Genomic DNA, 15,882 nt, shown 5'->3' with positions numbered 1-15,882 from the left:
CACACAAATATACACAAAGCAAAGCTCTTTGTTGTTTTTGTTATTAAGAACATATTGGACGGTAAATTGGAAGGAGAGCTCATCAGCCACCTCTTTTATACTCGGGTAGCGAGGACAGATCCCTGCAGGGGTCACATCGTGGGGATTGGAATAAGCTAAGAGAGGAGTGTGGACTGCTGTAGCTGTGAAACTTTTATTCTTTTATGCATTATTCCTGGCCTTGTGCATGTCTAATGCTCTTAATAATGGAGCTAAAAGAATGTCTCAGCTATCTTTACGGAAAGTAGAAGTAGCATTTTATTTATTTTCCTGATTTAAAGTGTCTGTATGAACTGCAATAGGGACGTTTTTTCAATGTAAAAACAGTTGCAATGTGCCATTTGCCCTTTTGTCTTTATACATAGTCCCTGAAGGACCCCAATCATCTCTTCTGGGTCAATGAAGGTTCCAATTGAAACCAGTGTTTTCAGCATTTTTGGGCCACGGTGTCTCCCAGCACATGAAAGAAACATAAAGCCATAAGGCCTTTTTATGTCTATTTTCATTGCTGTCCTATATGTCTTGATGCAAGCTGTTCACCCGGCACCGCTGCAGTGTCGCCAGCTGTACCGCTGCTCCCCGGGCACCTGACTGATGAGGCCTGATGAGACAGGATAGCGTCGTAACAGCGAGCTTGTTAAGTAAAAATTTGTTTTGCATCCCAAATAGCTTGATTTGAATAATATATGGGTAATGTAATGTGTTATGGCATATGGCGTAAAGACAATATCAGAAACATGAGAGAAATTACCCTTCTGACCTTCAGGAATCCTTGACATGGCAAATAGACTGGTTATTTGAAGCAATGCATTTCATTGGTTTCCGAAATGAGAATCCTGGAGAACAATGCCTTTCTAAGTTAAATTATTTATTGTAGTGTTGAGTGTTTTCCAAGCCAATTCTCACCTTCAAAATAACCATATTTCTTTATATACCCTGTAGCAGCTTGTTCGACTCTCTGTAAAGCAGCTGATTGCCAACTAATGAATGACCTCTTGAGCACAACAGCCGTAATTTTTTAGTGCAATGAGAATCCAGTGAGCCCATATACAAGCTGCTATGAGAGATCCTCTAAAGTGTCTAGCAGATGTAACAGCTCTTTTCTGGCAGGCGGCATACAGTTACAAAACCATCTGTGTCTGCGGGCATCAGGCAGCGACACTACTACTATATATACAGTATATGTGTTCGCCTTTACACTGGCATGATACCATTAATCCTCCACTGCTACGGAGATAGAACAAATGCATTTTTTCATGCTGCTTAAAAAGTCAAACAGTTAAGTACTGGCTCCGTATTTTCTATTTTGGTTCAAGAACATTTTATATTTTCCACATTACATCATCAGATGAAGCGCAGTTTGACCTGGAGTGCTGAGACGAACATCTTCGTCCTTCTTATTTCGGGCAATGTAAGGTGGATTGAAATAATAAAACTGCAAGGCAAATAAGCTTTCAAGAAGAAAGGACATTTTTCAAAAGCAATGCTAAAAGATAATCTGCTGAAAATGATAGCCCCTGACCTGGCTATAGTGGTTTTAATTACTGGAACTCTTTGCTACACAAAGGCATGATGAATCCATTTTGCAAGGTGTGGAACATATGGGTCCCATGTGGAATCGACAGACAATCCTTCATATAAGACCTGAGTTAAATCCCAGGCTGTGGCAAATTGTAGTCTGTTGTACTCAGGAGGCTCCCTGCATGACGTGAAGTGCGTGTCCGCCTAGCTTAGCGAATTTGCCTTTTGAGGGAAATTTCATGGGTCCATTATTTTGAAGTCATTTCCATTTCTTTTTTTGGTTTTGCTCAGTATTTATTATAAGAACCTGAGTCTGAATTCATACCTCAATACTTTATGTCAGTAAGTGTTAAAATGGCTGGTCGCTGAGGGACAGTTTGATTTCAATGAGAGCTAAGGCCTGTCTCTTTAACTTTTCAAATTCAGGATTTGACTTGCTGACCCCCATGCCCAATGGGCCCAATTTACCGCCAATTATGATGCCTCTTGGATCAAACCTCAAAAAATCTTTGCCGATTTTAAATGTGCTGACCTCACCCACTTTATATTCACAACCCTTCTTCTGTTTGCGTATATTTGATAAAGTTTGGTCTTAAAGAAGCTCTAGATGTTTATAATAATACATGGACATGTTTTAAGTGCATGCAGCCATGACACATTAAGGATGACATGGCAGAGACACAAGTCAAAACTGGTAGTGCTGCACTATTTACAATAAATAGTGGGGAGTAAAACGTTTAAATTCAGATTCAGTAAAAAGATTTAAAAAAGAGCAAATGCAGAAATTAGAATTAAAACATTTAAAAAAACTGTCTCCACATTAGGTGTCTGTGAAATGATAACGGGGGAAGGTGTGTGGGTGTATTTTTATAATGGAAGGTGGGGCTAACTTAAGTAGGAATTAGGTTATACATTTGAAACAAGTCAATGAATTGCAAAAATAGATGTAATATGTGGGCGCTTGTGACATTTTCTCAACAACAGCTGTTCATCTCCTCCCATCAACTCCCCTCACCTCAACTTATGGCTATAATTATGCACACATATCTTCAAGCACTGGTGGAAACTGAAATAGACCCTTATGTCGGACTTGAGGGCTTCTATGATATATGTTTATTCCCCAGGGAACTTCTCTCCACACTCTCCCACCTTCACACTCTCCCACCCACCCACACACACACACACACACACACACACACACACACACACACACACACACACACACACACACACACACACACACACACACACACACACACATATCACGCCTTCACCATGAAGGTCCATTCTTTCATGTTATATTCAAATTAAGCCTCATGTGTTGGCAGGGGGTCGCAACATGGGGGATAAATACTGGGAATGTATGTATGTTAATTGTGTAGGTGTTAGAGGTTTGAGTTTCCACGTCATGTGACTGGTGGGACAGAATGTGTTTCTTTTGCTTGCAACAAACCATCAGAATAAGGATTTCTGATAATATGGAAAATATACCTGCTCTCTGCTTGAATATGTAAATGAGTCTAGACAGTCACTCTACTATCATCAGTTGCAAGAACATGGAGACATACATATCTTGTCATTAGCCATCTTAGCTCGTTTATGTGCTATTATTTCACTGCTGTATTTTCACTTTTACACTATGAAAAGACATCATTATGGTTACGTCTATCTGCAGTAAACTCTATTGATGTTATTGATTTTTGGGGATTCTTCTTGATGCAGATACTCCTGCTGGCCTTGATTGATAAAGGAAGCTACTAAGCCAAATTAGCTTGTAAGGAAAATCTTTCAAATCAATTTGTTGTGTGAAAAAATGTCTCTGGTTAATAGCCTTGCAGCATATAAGTGTTCCGGTGTTTGTACATTCAAGGCTTTTTGTTGTTGGTTTTTTTGCATCCACCTCATACCTCTGAAGCTTGTTTGGGGATGATTTCCAGCTCTTTGTACATTCTCACATATTGAATAGTATTACTGTGTGAAGTCAAGGAGTTCCATCTGTTTGGCAGGATAAACTATAGGGACATTGCCAAAGTAGTGGAGTATACACACATTCTCTTGGTACCCCTCAAAATTGTATTTTTCAATGTTCAAATCTGCAGTTTTCTTTCTGCCTGTTATATTTTCCAAAAATATGGTATTTTGTTGATAGGGTGTCTTTTTTTGTGCGAGATAGACAGAGATAGACAGAGATGGACAGAAATGGAAAATAAATGCAGCGAGAAGCCAACATTATGCTAACACTATTGAACTGAACAAACATTTCATTGGATTGCCCTAGACCCCCAGGCTGTGTGTACGTCGCCAGCATGAAGTGGAAGTTGTAGGTTAATAGCAAGAGGAAATGCAGGTCTATAGAAATGGGAGGGTGTGTGTATGCGTGTGTGCTGATGTGTGCACTCATGAGGGATAAACATCCTCTCAAAGGGCTCAAATGGTACAAAACTACACAGCGGCATAAAAAGAAAAACTCATACTTTCCAATATTAAAAATCTACGTTTACAAGATTAAAAAAATGCATATTCCTCAAGATTCCAGGGCTAAATTACCAAGAAGAAACTGCTTATTTGCCAAGTTTGCAAGGTTTCCACTTTGCAGCCTCATCACACCCCAGAAATGCTTATAAGCACAGGGTGAACTGTTCAAATTTTACAATAAGGAAATACTTGTGATTTTAGCACAGAATAACCATATTTAAGCTCAGAGAAGATAGCATTTTTGTTCCTGAAAAGTGAGAGTTTCTTTCTTCTATATACAACACTTTAATCCAATGGAATAAATTGTGATTTGTTCTATCTGAATATGACCCCTGTTTCACCGCTTTAATCTCATTGGCTTCAATACTAATTTGAAAAACCTAGTGACAAAGTATGTATGTATTTCTTAACTCCCATTATTGAATTGGAACATAAGCCCAGCTGTGCTCACATATATATAAATAAAAGAGCCTTTTATGATAAGAACGAGGGGGAAGGGAAAAGTTGATAAGAAAGGTTGGTGTTGGAGCTACATAAAGTACTGTATGTTTTTTTGTAGAAAAAGGGTAAGGGGGAGGAAAGCAAAATGGCAGAAAAGTGCAGGGATGGAAGGGGGTGATGGGTTGCTGGTTGAGGAGAGGGAGAGAAGTGGGGTTGGATTGGAGGAGACAAAAAGGATGAAACAGATAAAAAAAAGGCTGCGGGAGCGTGGCATGCCTTTGGGAAATGGAGGCAATCGATGGAAAAAGATGCCAAAGTGTTAGGGGGAAACAGACGGGGGGGGGATTTATGTTATATAACTCCAAAATGGCAGCCCTGAATTTTAAAGTGTTCTGTAGTCAGGAGCGCACACATCCCAAACCAAGTTGATTTGCATCTAATCAAACCTCTGTCTCCTGTAAACCCCCTGAACCTGGGGGGGAGCAGCAGCAGTAAAATGCATCTCATGCATGCTTACACTTAATACAATGAGGGATTTCTGTATGGTAAATATTATGGGGGTCATTATCAACTCTAATAGATCAATTTGATCTCACGTGTCTATCAAATTTGTTGAGCTATTGAGTAATACATCTTATTTTTTATTATTATTTAGATCAATCTCCCGTAGAGTTTGTATTTGTTCACGTTTTTTGAAAATCCAACCAAAAATAAGCAGAATTTACCTCAAATACATCACAAACGTTTTACTCTACTATCTAAATCAAACTCACAATTACCACATAGATATATTTCAATGTAGTGCACTTTCTTCCAATATAGGATATATAAGATTAAATACAAGAAAAATAGCAAGAAAAAAATAGAAAATGGTTCTGTAATTTAACTGTTAAAGGAATCCAACAGTCTTCATGCCGCGGCTGTGTTTTTTTTCCCCTGTCCACGGATTGCACTTAGAATAGTTTTCCATCAGCCCCTGCACCCTCTTTTTCATTTAAAGTATATATTCTGTAGGTCCTGAGTAGGGAGATAAAATGTGTGAAAAGAGAGCTGTAGGATTTGGAGCAGCATGCAGAGGGGAGCAGCCAAAATAGAGAGAGAATATCAGCGCCGCTGCCTGCCAGCCTCACTGAGCTGCTAAGCAGGGCTTAACGACGCCCAGGGGGTTGTGTTTATGTGTGTGTGTGTGTGTGTGTGTGTGTGTGTGTGTGTGTGTGTGTGTGTGTGTGTGTCTGTGTGTGTGTGTGTGTGTGTGTGTGTGTGTGTGTGTGTGTGTGTGTGTGTGTGTGTGTGTGTGTGTGTGTGTGTGTGTGTGTGTGTGTGTGTGTGTGTGTGTGTGTGTGTGTGTGTGTTTCATTTTTGGTGTGCTTTCCATCTTTATAAGCCCGAAACAAGAGCTTCATGTTTCGGGGTCAAATGGAGGCCAGAATCTGAAATATAGAACTTTGTTTGAGAGGTTGAAAACACGTCAAGTAGTTTGTACACTGTAGATGCAACTTTTTTAGATATCAAAAACTTAATTTCTACCTGCATTGGAGTCTAGTGCATAATTTGTCATGACACGACTCGATCCAACTAACTTATGCTATCTTTCTCTATTCGGTGGATTGCTCATCTGATTTCCATAGTGACTGGATGTAAAACGGCTGAATGCTGTAATCGGTTACTAAACAGGGGAAATGCACTGTATTTCAATACGCAATTGTGCGGTTTGTGGGCCGCCATTTTTGGGAATCTGGGTCAAGTAGATAATGTAATTGCAGTCACTATTCGCTCTAGCTTGGATATTATTGATTTTCTCTCACCAATCAGTGGTCTGGTGTTTTTTCATCCTGGTTGTAATGGTTTAGCTCCCTTTGAACATTGACCAAGGTGTTACCATGCGGGTAGTATCCACTACTTTTGTCAATGGAAAACCAAAAAGAGCAAGTTGAGTTGCGTCAAGCCGTGCCATACTGTACCATGCAGTGGAAATACGGCTTTAGATTACATGGCGCCACACGGGTCTTGCTGTGTAATCTTACAAAGAAGGTGTTTTTAACTGCAGAGACATGTTAGACTGACAGGGAAGACTTTCACAATGAGATCTGGACAGATAATGATATCCCCAGGATCATTCCTTTTCTTCTCAACGATTTGTCGACATGACCAACCAGCAGGAGTAGCAAGATCTTTTTCTTAGTTCCCACTGCTGTCAAATCCTTTTGACGTGAGGTATTTTGTGTTTGTCTCAAAAAGTGCAGGTGTAGCTTACAACATGAATGATGGCTCTTTTTATTTTTAAGTGCTCCAATAAACCCTGCCAGTGAGCCAGCATGCACAATAGAAGGGTCCTGCAATTGCGATGGGAATGGAAAGCTGCCACTTTTCATGTTAGTAATTAGACACATGCTTTTCCTGCTATGAAATGCCAAAATGTCTGCCAATAAAAAAGGTCCATCATGCTCGCTTGGAAAAAATAGGTTTGTAAACGTTTTCTCCGTGCCACCCAAATATAACTCATTCAGGCTCAAACGGTTTAAGCTGTGTTAGACTCAACTTGTTTCCAGTTCATTTGAATTGCTTGACTGTGAATTAAAACGTAAGCAGTGAACGCTGACAGATGATTTCATGAAGTTGTCATATCAAGCCAATTAAGGAATAATTTGGTATGGTTTCAGGTATGGGTGTTTTATTTTATTTTCACTGTTACATGCTGATGGCTCCAGGGCCCAAAATAAACAAGCATCTGATTCAGAGTAATAAGAGCAGACTTTTATCTGGAGGCCTTACATGTTGCAATGTCTTAACACATATTGCCAGGGTGTTCGGGAAAATCCAAGATTTCCTAGCATCAGAGGCCAGCTGGTCAAGCCCCAAAGCTGATTATTTTGGGAATGGGGGTGCTGTGTGTGTGTGTGTGTGTGTGTGTGTGTGTGTGTGTGTGTGTGTGTGTGTGTGTGTGTGTGTGTGTGTGTGTGTGTGTGTGTGTGTGTGTGTGTGTGTGTGTGTGTGTGTGTGTGTGTGTGTGTGTGTGTGTGTGTGTGTGTGTGTGTGTGTGTGTGTGTGTGTGTGTGTGTGTGTGTGTGTGTGTGTGTGTGTGTGTACCTATGTTAAGAGAGGTGTAGGGAATTCCTCAACTATAGTTCAAGGCCCATGTCTCCCCAGGGCTGGCTGATCGGAAGGAATAGGAGTTATTTTAGATATCACTTCACTAACACACTTCCCCAATATTTACCATTTCATAGAGGAATCTGTAACATAAGTGAAATAAGTCAAACTCAATTGGCACTGAAATTGTGTGGTACTCCAACAAGGACGATTTTTACTTTACGGGTTCATCGGTTGTTTTAACCTTCAATTGAAAGTTGGATTATTAGGATAAAACCTATATTAGTATTTATGTAGGAATATAACAATGTTGAGGTACACAGTAAAAGTTGTGATGTTTCAATAATTTCATGGTAATGTGATGTTACATTTTCTCAAATCACAAGAATATGACAAAAGACATTTGAAAAAATCATGTCCCTGTGTCCCCCCCAGTTGGAGGACTGAGTCAGTTTTGACTTCCTGCTTTTGCCACAGCCTTATGTCCTTACTGCCAAAAACAAGGTACTCCCTGCTGTGTGTGTGTGTGTGTGTGTGTGTGTGTGTGTGTGTGTGTGTGTGTGTGTGTGTGTGTGTGTGTGTGTGTGTGTGTGTGTGTGTGTGTGTGTGTGTGTGTGTGTGTGTGTGTGTGTGTGTGTGTGTGTGTTTGACTGAGAGGGAGTTGCATGTGTACTCCACTGCCCCTGTCTGACCTTGCTCTTCCATTTCCTCCCCTACTGTCATGAGTGGACAGACACAAAATCACAGCTGACCGTTCAGCCCTTAAGGTACCAGCACATCTGATTGCAGCAAACCATTGGTTTGGGAAAATGTTGCTGCTGGGTCCTGGTTATATAAAACCCTATAGTCATTTTACCAGCAAAGTAAAGGGAAATATAATGGGTAACATAAAGGCATGCAGATTTTAATTTGAAATATTACATTTTCAAATCCCAAAATGCATTATATGACCATGGGTCGCTTGTGGTAACAAAACTATTAACATTAATAACCAGCCTCCCCTATGGTCCTTTGTAGCCCCTTTCAGCGCATTGTTTTTGTTTTCCATGACAAGCATTTTAATGGGGCCTATTCAGACAACTTTTCAAAATACATATTTGTATTTTGTGTCTTTACTGTGACATGTGGACATGCTTTATTCTTCAAAAAGTGCTTTATTTTCTCATTCTGCCTGTGCTGCAGCACCTCTATTCACCTACTGTCTCAAACCAGAGCACAGTCTGCTCTGTTTGGTTAGCTGGTCGGCCCTGTTGTGATTGGTCAAACACTAAGAGATGTGCCAGTGTTACAAAGTGATGGTATTATGTTACAGAAGTAAACAAAGGATTCCAATTAACGTTTCCGGGCTGGGGGTAGTGTGTCGGAGAGAAATTCCCTCTGGAGGGAACTTTGGGATTTTAGCCTTTGCAGACCATTCACAAGCACAACAACCTGCATAACACCTTACAGGAAAGGGAAATCCCCAAAATCACAAGAGCCTGTTACATATTTGTGATGACTGTTCTTATATTGTTTTTGATCTCCAAATGCGGTGGAAAAACGTAATGTAGATTTTTATAATTGCACACAAGATATGTTGCTGTATGGTATTCTGATGTATCTGCTGTCCCGTATTGAGTTCCTATCTTTACCACCTGGTTCAAAGTCAATTTAAAACTACCATCAAATTTCATTGTAGCAGATCTTGAAATAACTAAACTAACCAAATATCCAAAAGAACAACAAAAACACATCCCTGAAGAACAGAAAACAAGATACTTCACAGATATCTGACTTGGTAGGGGGTGGTTTGAAGTTTGGGGGTGGAATTTTTATTGCACTTTTCTCCACAGACATTTTTCATAGAATTAAGCCGACGACACCTCCACGAGACAACAACAGCTTCTGGCATCCCAGAACCACCTCCACACCCGCTGTCAGTGCTGATCAGACCCCTTCATGTCTATAATACACCACCACCATCACCACCTCGGCATTACACCTACACGTATGGTTGTTAGCAAGTGTTTATCATTTACTGTGAAAAAGGAGATGGAGATGCTTGAAAAAAAAAGAGCATGAGGGGATTTTAACATCTATTGAGGTTGACAAGAAAAATTGTATTTGCTCAGGGTAATCACCCCAATCCCTCAGTGATCACCTTAATTGACCAATGAAGGAGGAAAAATGGGGAGAAATTCGGAGGATGACAGAAAGACAATTAGAGTGGAGGCTAAGAAAGGAAGTCGCAACAAAAGGGGGTAAAATAACTGCTTGCAATTACTTTAATGTGTAAGTAACAGCCTCAGTTAGACGGTATGAAATGAGAGAACAGAAAGATTGAAGAGAAATTGAGATCAAAGACGAGATGCAATCACAGAATCATCCAACATCATCTGACAGATTTATGATGCCATAAATATCAACTACTTGAACACATTTTGAGGAAACGTGATGATAAAACACTCTCTAACTTCAACTTCAACACATATTTAACAAGAAGAAAGCAGACAAAGAACAACTTGCATTTATGGTGTGAAGCGTTGGCAGAAGGTGTATGCGTGCGATGGTGACGGGGTGGAGGCGTATATTTAATTCATATTCACACTTCATAGATGCGTGCACCTACCCTGTTATGAAAGATTATTAAAGGATCCTTTGTGGGCACATTTAGTTAACTTTTAGGGCGGGTTTTACAACTTTGTAGACAATGAATAAAATATTTAGGTAATCATACGGAAGTTGATTTACTTTTTGCACACATTTACAGATATCTCTGTCCCAATGCAAAGAGCCTTCTTGAGGTCCCGGATGTAATTCCTTGGTTTGACCTCAATAAAATGTGATTTCAAATTCGGTTTTCCTAGGTCTTTTGGAAAAAGTGATCTGGGGATCAAAATCAAATGAGGTTTGCCTCAAAGCATACTTCACAATGTAGTCGGTAAGTAAAAACAAGTATGGGGAGGGATTCACTGTAACACATACTATTAAATTAATTGTAAACTTAAACCTTGTTCATTTCTATCTATTTCCCTGTTTTTCCTATCTGTATGTCCTTCCATCATTTAATAAAGTCAAGTTGTCCAAAGATATTAAAAGGGATATCATAGATACTAACAAACAATGGGTATCCAATTAAGAGGACAGTACGAAGCATTTTACCATGACCACACTCCAAATTAACTTCCTGAGGTGACATATGTTGAAAGTAAAGACAACAACAAACAGTGAAAAGGATTAAGGGAGACAGAAAATGCTGCCTGGCTTTATAAGATGGTTTTGCAAAATATCAGATAACAGCTTTATGTCAAAGATTATTTACAAGACTTTAAGGATCATGTCTACTCTCCTCTCTTTATTAACAGAAGCTTACCACCTCTAGATGACATGTTATTGCTCCCTATGCGTATTAGTTCTGCATTCAAGCAATAATTATCCTGCAATGTAGGTGACTGTCCATCAGGGGTCCATTAAGGAATATTTTGTTCTGAGTCATTATCCAATTACTGATTAAATAATAGGTTCATGGTTTGGTTAATCTCTTCTAACCTAATCTCATGATAATGCAATTGCAAATGTGACATTCAATAAATAGTCAAAAGTTTCAAAATTATAAAAGGCCCAATCCCAATCCACCAATTCATGATGGGGACGTGAACATGTCAGTGAAGGCTGTTCAAATGTCTTGTAAATAATTGTTTAACAAGGTTGGTATGAAACAACCCTGACTCGTGCAAAAGTACAACGGGAGGAACTTAATAAAGTAATGTGGTTACATTTGGAACGAGAGAGAAGTATTGGACTATCATTTGGGGTTCACCTGTGGACACTCTGTGATTGGAGAGACCTGCGCTTCACTCCGCCCCCCTCGCTCGGGCGGGCTGCCCGCCTCCCCAAACCCAGAGCGCACTCTGCTCTCACTTGCTTCCTCTACCCGCTGCAGAACATGAGCTCCCTTCTCTCTGAGCGGACGCACACAGATACAGATGGTTTCATTACGGCATCCCGCTTCATGGTGACCGAAACTGCTGTTGTTTAGGAAAAAAGCTCCCCCTGCCCTGTGACCGGTTTTGTGTTTTTTGGATGCGCCATGCAATCTCGCTGGTGGAGTTGTGGAATTCGGCTGGTGGCATGGACGTGGGTTTGGAGTCTGGCGTTGCACGGAGCGTGGTGCATCCCTGCAAATGAAGGTAAAACATGCAAGGACACTTTGGGTTTGATGACACTTCTGTTCGGTGACACGTCTTGGTTTAAATTGCCACTGTCAGGCACGATTAAAGGTTAAGGGTCCGTGTCTGGTGCTCCAGAGCCACGGTCTCCTTTATCTTGGCTGCCACGGCTCTGACGCTGTTTGACCGAAAAGGAGGTCGCCTATAAAATAGATTTAAGTCGGGAATGTGTATGACAGCTGTGTCCCCGAAGTGTTTAATGACTGTTTGTTCCGAAATGGTAAAAGCTGAGATAAAAAGAGGACCTTTGATCAGAACATGCGTCTATCAAGATAACCAGTCCTTGGAGAACCGACAGGCGCGCAGTGCGCTGCAGAAATTCACTATGAAGATCTTTAACATCTTCCGTTGCAACTCAAACTGCTCACTTGACGTTGACCATGAAGCTGCCTGTGGTGTTATAAAATAAGGTTTCTCGTAAGGAATTCCAATTTCCTTGCTTTCGTTCTGTGCTAGTGAGTTTTAATGTACCATAGGTTTTCTAATATCACTTATAATAATATAACTTTTAGGGTTTCACTGCGACATTTTTTTGCATTCGCTTTTTAAAGCTTATTTTTGGTTCAGTCGAGCCTGGCATTCTGTTTTTAAATATATGCATTGAATCCTTGTAACCTCTGATACTGTTAACATGCCCGACAGCTAGTGAGTTCAGACAGTAGCTTGCAGTAAAGCTACTTATCTTGTCACATATTACAAGTTTTATTTGGCACCCCCTCATTATTTGGCACAACATTTCCATAATGTTCAGTGCAAATTGGTATTTAATCCATTTTCATGTCTGAATTAATGCACCTGCAGCCCCCTGTACTAAATATAAAACATGGACAATTACAGTGTTGCTTAAAAATAAGAAAAAAATACAGTATTCCCCCGCTATTGTCCCAGACTAGGCAGCATTTTAATGGCTCAACATGAATGCCATTGTTGGAGGCTATTAAGACAGCATTAACATCCATCAATCTGCTTACTTTTCACCTGGCAGATTTATTAGATCAAATGTACAGTCACAAAAGTGTTTCCACTCAGGGGTCCTGGAGTGTTTGCAGGGCAGACTTGGGTGAACATGTATAACAGTTAAAGTTGACCTATAGGTTTCTGTTTGTGCCAGTGTACTCTGAATTAAATGACCTCTCTAGGGATTTGTACTCTGGGCTTTATGGGTTATATTACATCAATATACTGGTGCAAACTGGCATACAAGTTCCCCAAAGATGTGAAAAGTTGAAATAACGTCAAAAAAAGTGTTTGACATGAAATCCATGATAACTAATTACTCATAAGGTTTGTTGTCTGCAGCAACAATACCGGTACTTTTAAAATACTTGAATTTCTGCCTTGTTAAAGCCGAGCTTGAGGCTGTTAGAAAAAAATCAATAGCATACTGAATCACAAGTTTGCGTTTTGACTACAGTGATAAAAAGAGAGGTGTCCTTATACGCCTCCACATGATCCTTTGTCCTCTTTATTTATCGCACCTGTTATTTGTTTTGCTCTGCAACAGCACTTTAATCTATTGTCTCTAAAAAGGCTCCCAGTTAAATTTAACTGAAAAAAATCTGTGCATAGTCTCATAACTTAAGACTCTTGAAGAGCCAAAGGCTGCTATCCAATGCACATTTTAGATAAATGTGGCTCATATTTGCATTGCATAGGATAATCATACATTGCATGCATAATTGGAGTGGATGGTGAAGCCCATCATTAAAATAGCCACTATTCTCTCATTGGGCTGATTTATTGTAATTGAAAAAGTAGGATTTAACCATTTTTCGGATCACTTTAGATGTCTTGGGAAGAATCATCGGAGAGATTGCCCACTTACCCATCTAAATGTTTGTTTCAGGCTACATGCTTCATATTGTGTCCTCACATCACACTGCAGACTTACCTCATATGAATGTTTTAGTTTCAATTTTACCCTGAATTGAGATGTAAGTGTATCCTGAAGTGAAAGGGAAATAAGTGAACAAAGAAAACTCCTGACACTTTCTTAATATAGTAACATTAAGCAGTGAAGACTTGCAGTATGGCTCCTCCTCTAATGGCAGAAACTGAGGAAAACTGCACACACTGTTTGATTAATTTCCTCTCTTGAGGCTAACCCATTCTTATTCTGCGAACATTTCCTCAATGCAGAGCCAGGTACCTCACATCTGTTTTAGAGATTGTCATTGTGTTCTATTAATAATAATAATAATAATAATAATAATAATAATAATGTCTGGCTAATGAAGGGTGTGTTAGCCGACACTTTAGGGAGTTGAAAATCCATCACTTTTTGTTTTTGTGGGTAATGGCGTTGATTAAATTAGGGGTGGTAGATACAGTTAAACGCTTTGAAAGAAGTGCATGTCTGCCCATGGCCTGTTGGTCTGCTTTAGAGAGACCATTAAGCCCGAAGCAATCCATGTAAATGTCACGTTCAAACACTTAAAATGGAAATGTGATAAGGAGATACAAGTGGTATGCTTTAACCATTGGTTTCAAAAGTAGAAGGTAAGATATGGATTCAGACAACATTCAAGAGGTCACTGAGGTCTAGTCGGATCTTAAACCCATCACCTTCTAGAGTACTTGAAACTCAAATATTCCTTTTTTTAAATAATCGTATTCCCAATGCTCAAAAATCCACTTACTCATGAGCACTCTTGTAATATTTAGTGTATCCTTGAAGTAATGTCACCATTCATTTTATGGTGATGACTTTTAATAATAAGTTCTGTAGATCATTGTCACAGCTGAGCTCAAACTTGTTAGGTGGTTTGATCCTTAGAGAGAGAGCTAAAGAGTGAAAGAGGTAACATACCCCTTTATGATCTAGTTCAGCATCACTTATCTCTTCTTTATGGCCTAATTAGTTGTCTAATCGCCTCCTAAGGACATCTTTTATTATTCTCTGCAGAGCAGCAGAGACAGTAAGACTAGTGTAGTGTGTGTCTGTGTGTTGGGAGGGGTTTACAGAGCGATTGTGTCTCAGTCAGTGAAATAGCCTTCGCCTCATATGATGTTCTGCTAACTGCGGATGTTCTATTCTTTAGTTGACATGTCAAAGTTTATATGAGGATTGGTTTTTTTATAACCTGGCTTATCAATGAGCTGGAAATAATGTACTACCAGCTGCTTTAAGAGATGGATGGCATTTATGATATTAAACCTTTGGACGATTGATTTAATCTCTTGCATGAAGTACCATTGTTTGCTCTTCATTAATGTTTCACAGGACTTTCTTGTTGGCAGTTCCAAACAGGAATACACAAGGGCATCTTCAAGGCTTATAGTTGGCGAGATGATCACTGGTTTCTACCAATATGGCTTGTCTGTGACACTTAATTACATTCAAGGGGAAAAGGAGAAAGCAGATGTCTGATAATGTGAAGTCCATTGTCCTCTGTAATTAGCTGTCACTCACAGTTTTTAATTTGTCAGAACCTGTCGAAAAATCAATAATTTCAAAAGTGTGAAATACACACAAGTTATCGTGGATGAGGCGTTGGTTAGGCATCAAAGCATAAGACATTTTGCAAGGATTTTATAGGGGAATTAATCACATTATTGAGCATGTGTTTGCATATAAGAGGTTTTAAATAGACACACTTGCATATTTTGGATTGTAGGCCATCATTCTTTTATCCCAGCATTTGACAGCTCTGTGGACCAAGTTATGAAAACAGTTACAGTTTAAAATTAAGTGGTTGAAAACATTTTACACAACTTCACAAAAAGAGGGCCTAAACCAAGCCCCTTAACTTGATATACCATAGAGGAACCTATAAGTGAAAGCATGCCGTTGCTGATCAGATTTGCACTACATCACAGGTGTCAAGAGGGTTAGCTGTTGCTGGTGTGGGTGTAGACAAACTCAAACAAGATATACTGCAGGAAAATGTCTGTTCTTCTAAGAAGCCGTTCTCCTAGCCACTTGGTTAACATTTTTATTGAAGCTTTAAATGTATTTGTTTCCTTGTAAGATCGATAAGATATTACTATGCTTTTAGTGGGGGGGTTGCTCATTGTTTTGATCCAATAACAAGTAGATAATATTAACATTGGAGCAACCAGTTTGACTTTCTCTTTTATTGTTTGACCACACACTGTGACAGACTAA

At 39.6% G+C, this 15,882-nt stretch overlaps 1 protein-coding gene across 1 annotated transcript in view; it reads left to right on the top strand.

The window, feature by feature from the left end:
• Positions 1-11,500: 11,500 nt before the first annotated feature.
• The window catches only part of LOC134868544 (ephrin type-A receptor 5), a 65,672-nt gene continuing 61,290 nt past the window's right edge, over positions 11,501-15,882 (top strand). The window contains 1 exon segment of the mRNA XM_063889765.1: positions 11,501-11,735. Coding sequence (XP_063745835.1) covers positions 11,636-11,735 — 100 coding nt within the window. The 5' untranslated portion in view covers positions 11,501-11,635.

Source organism: Eleginops maclovinus, chromosome 8 (assembly GCF_036324505.1).
Source record: "Eleginops maclovinus isolate JMC-PN-2008 ecotype Puerto Natales chromosome 8, JC_Emac_rtc_rv5, whole genome shotgun sequence".
Classification (NCBI taxonomy): domain Eukaryota; kingdom Metazoa; phylum Chordata; class Actinopteri; order Perciformes; family Eleginopidae; genus Eleginops; species Eleginops maclovinus.
This window is presented reverse-complemented; position numbering and strand designations above follow the sequence as displayed.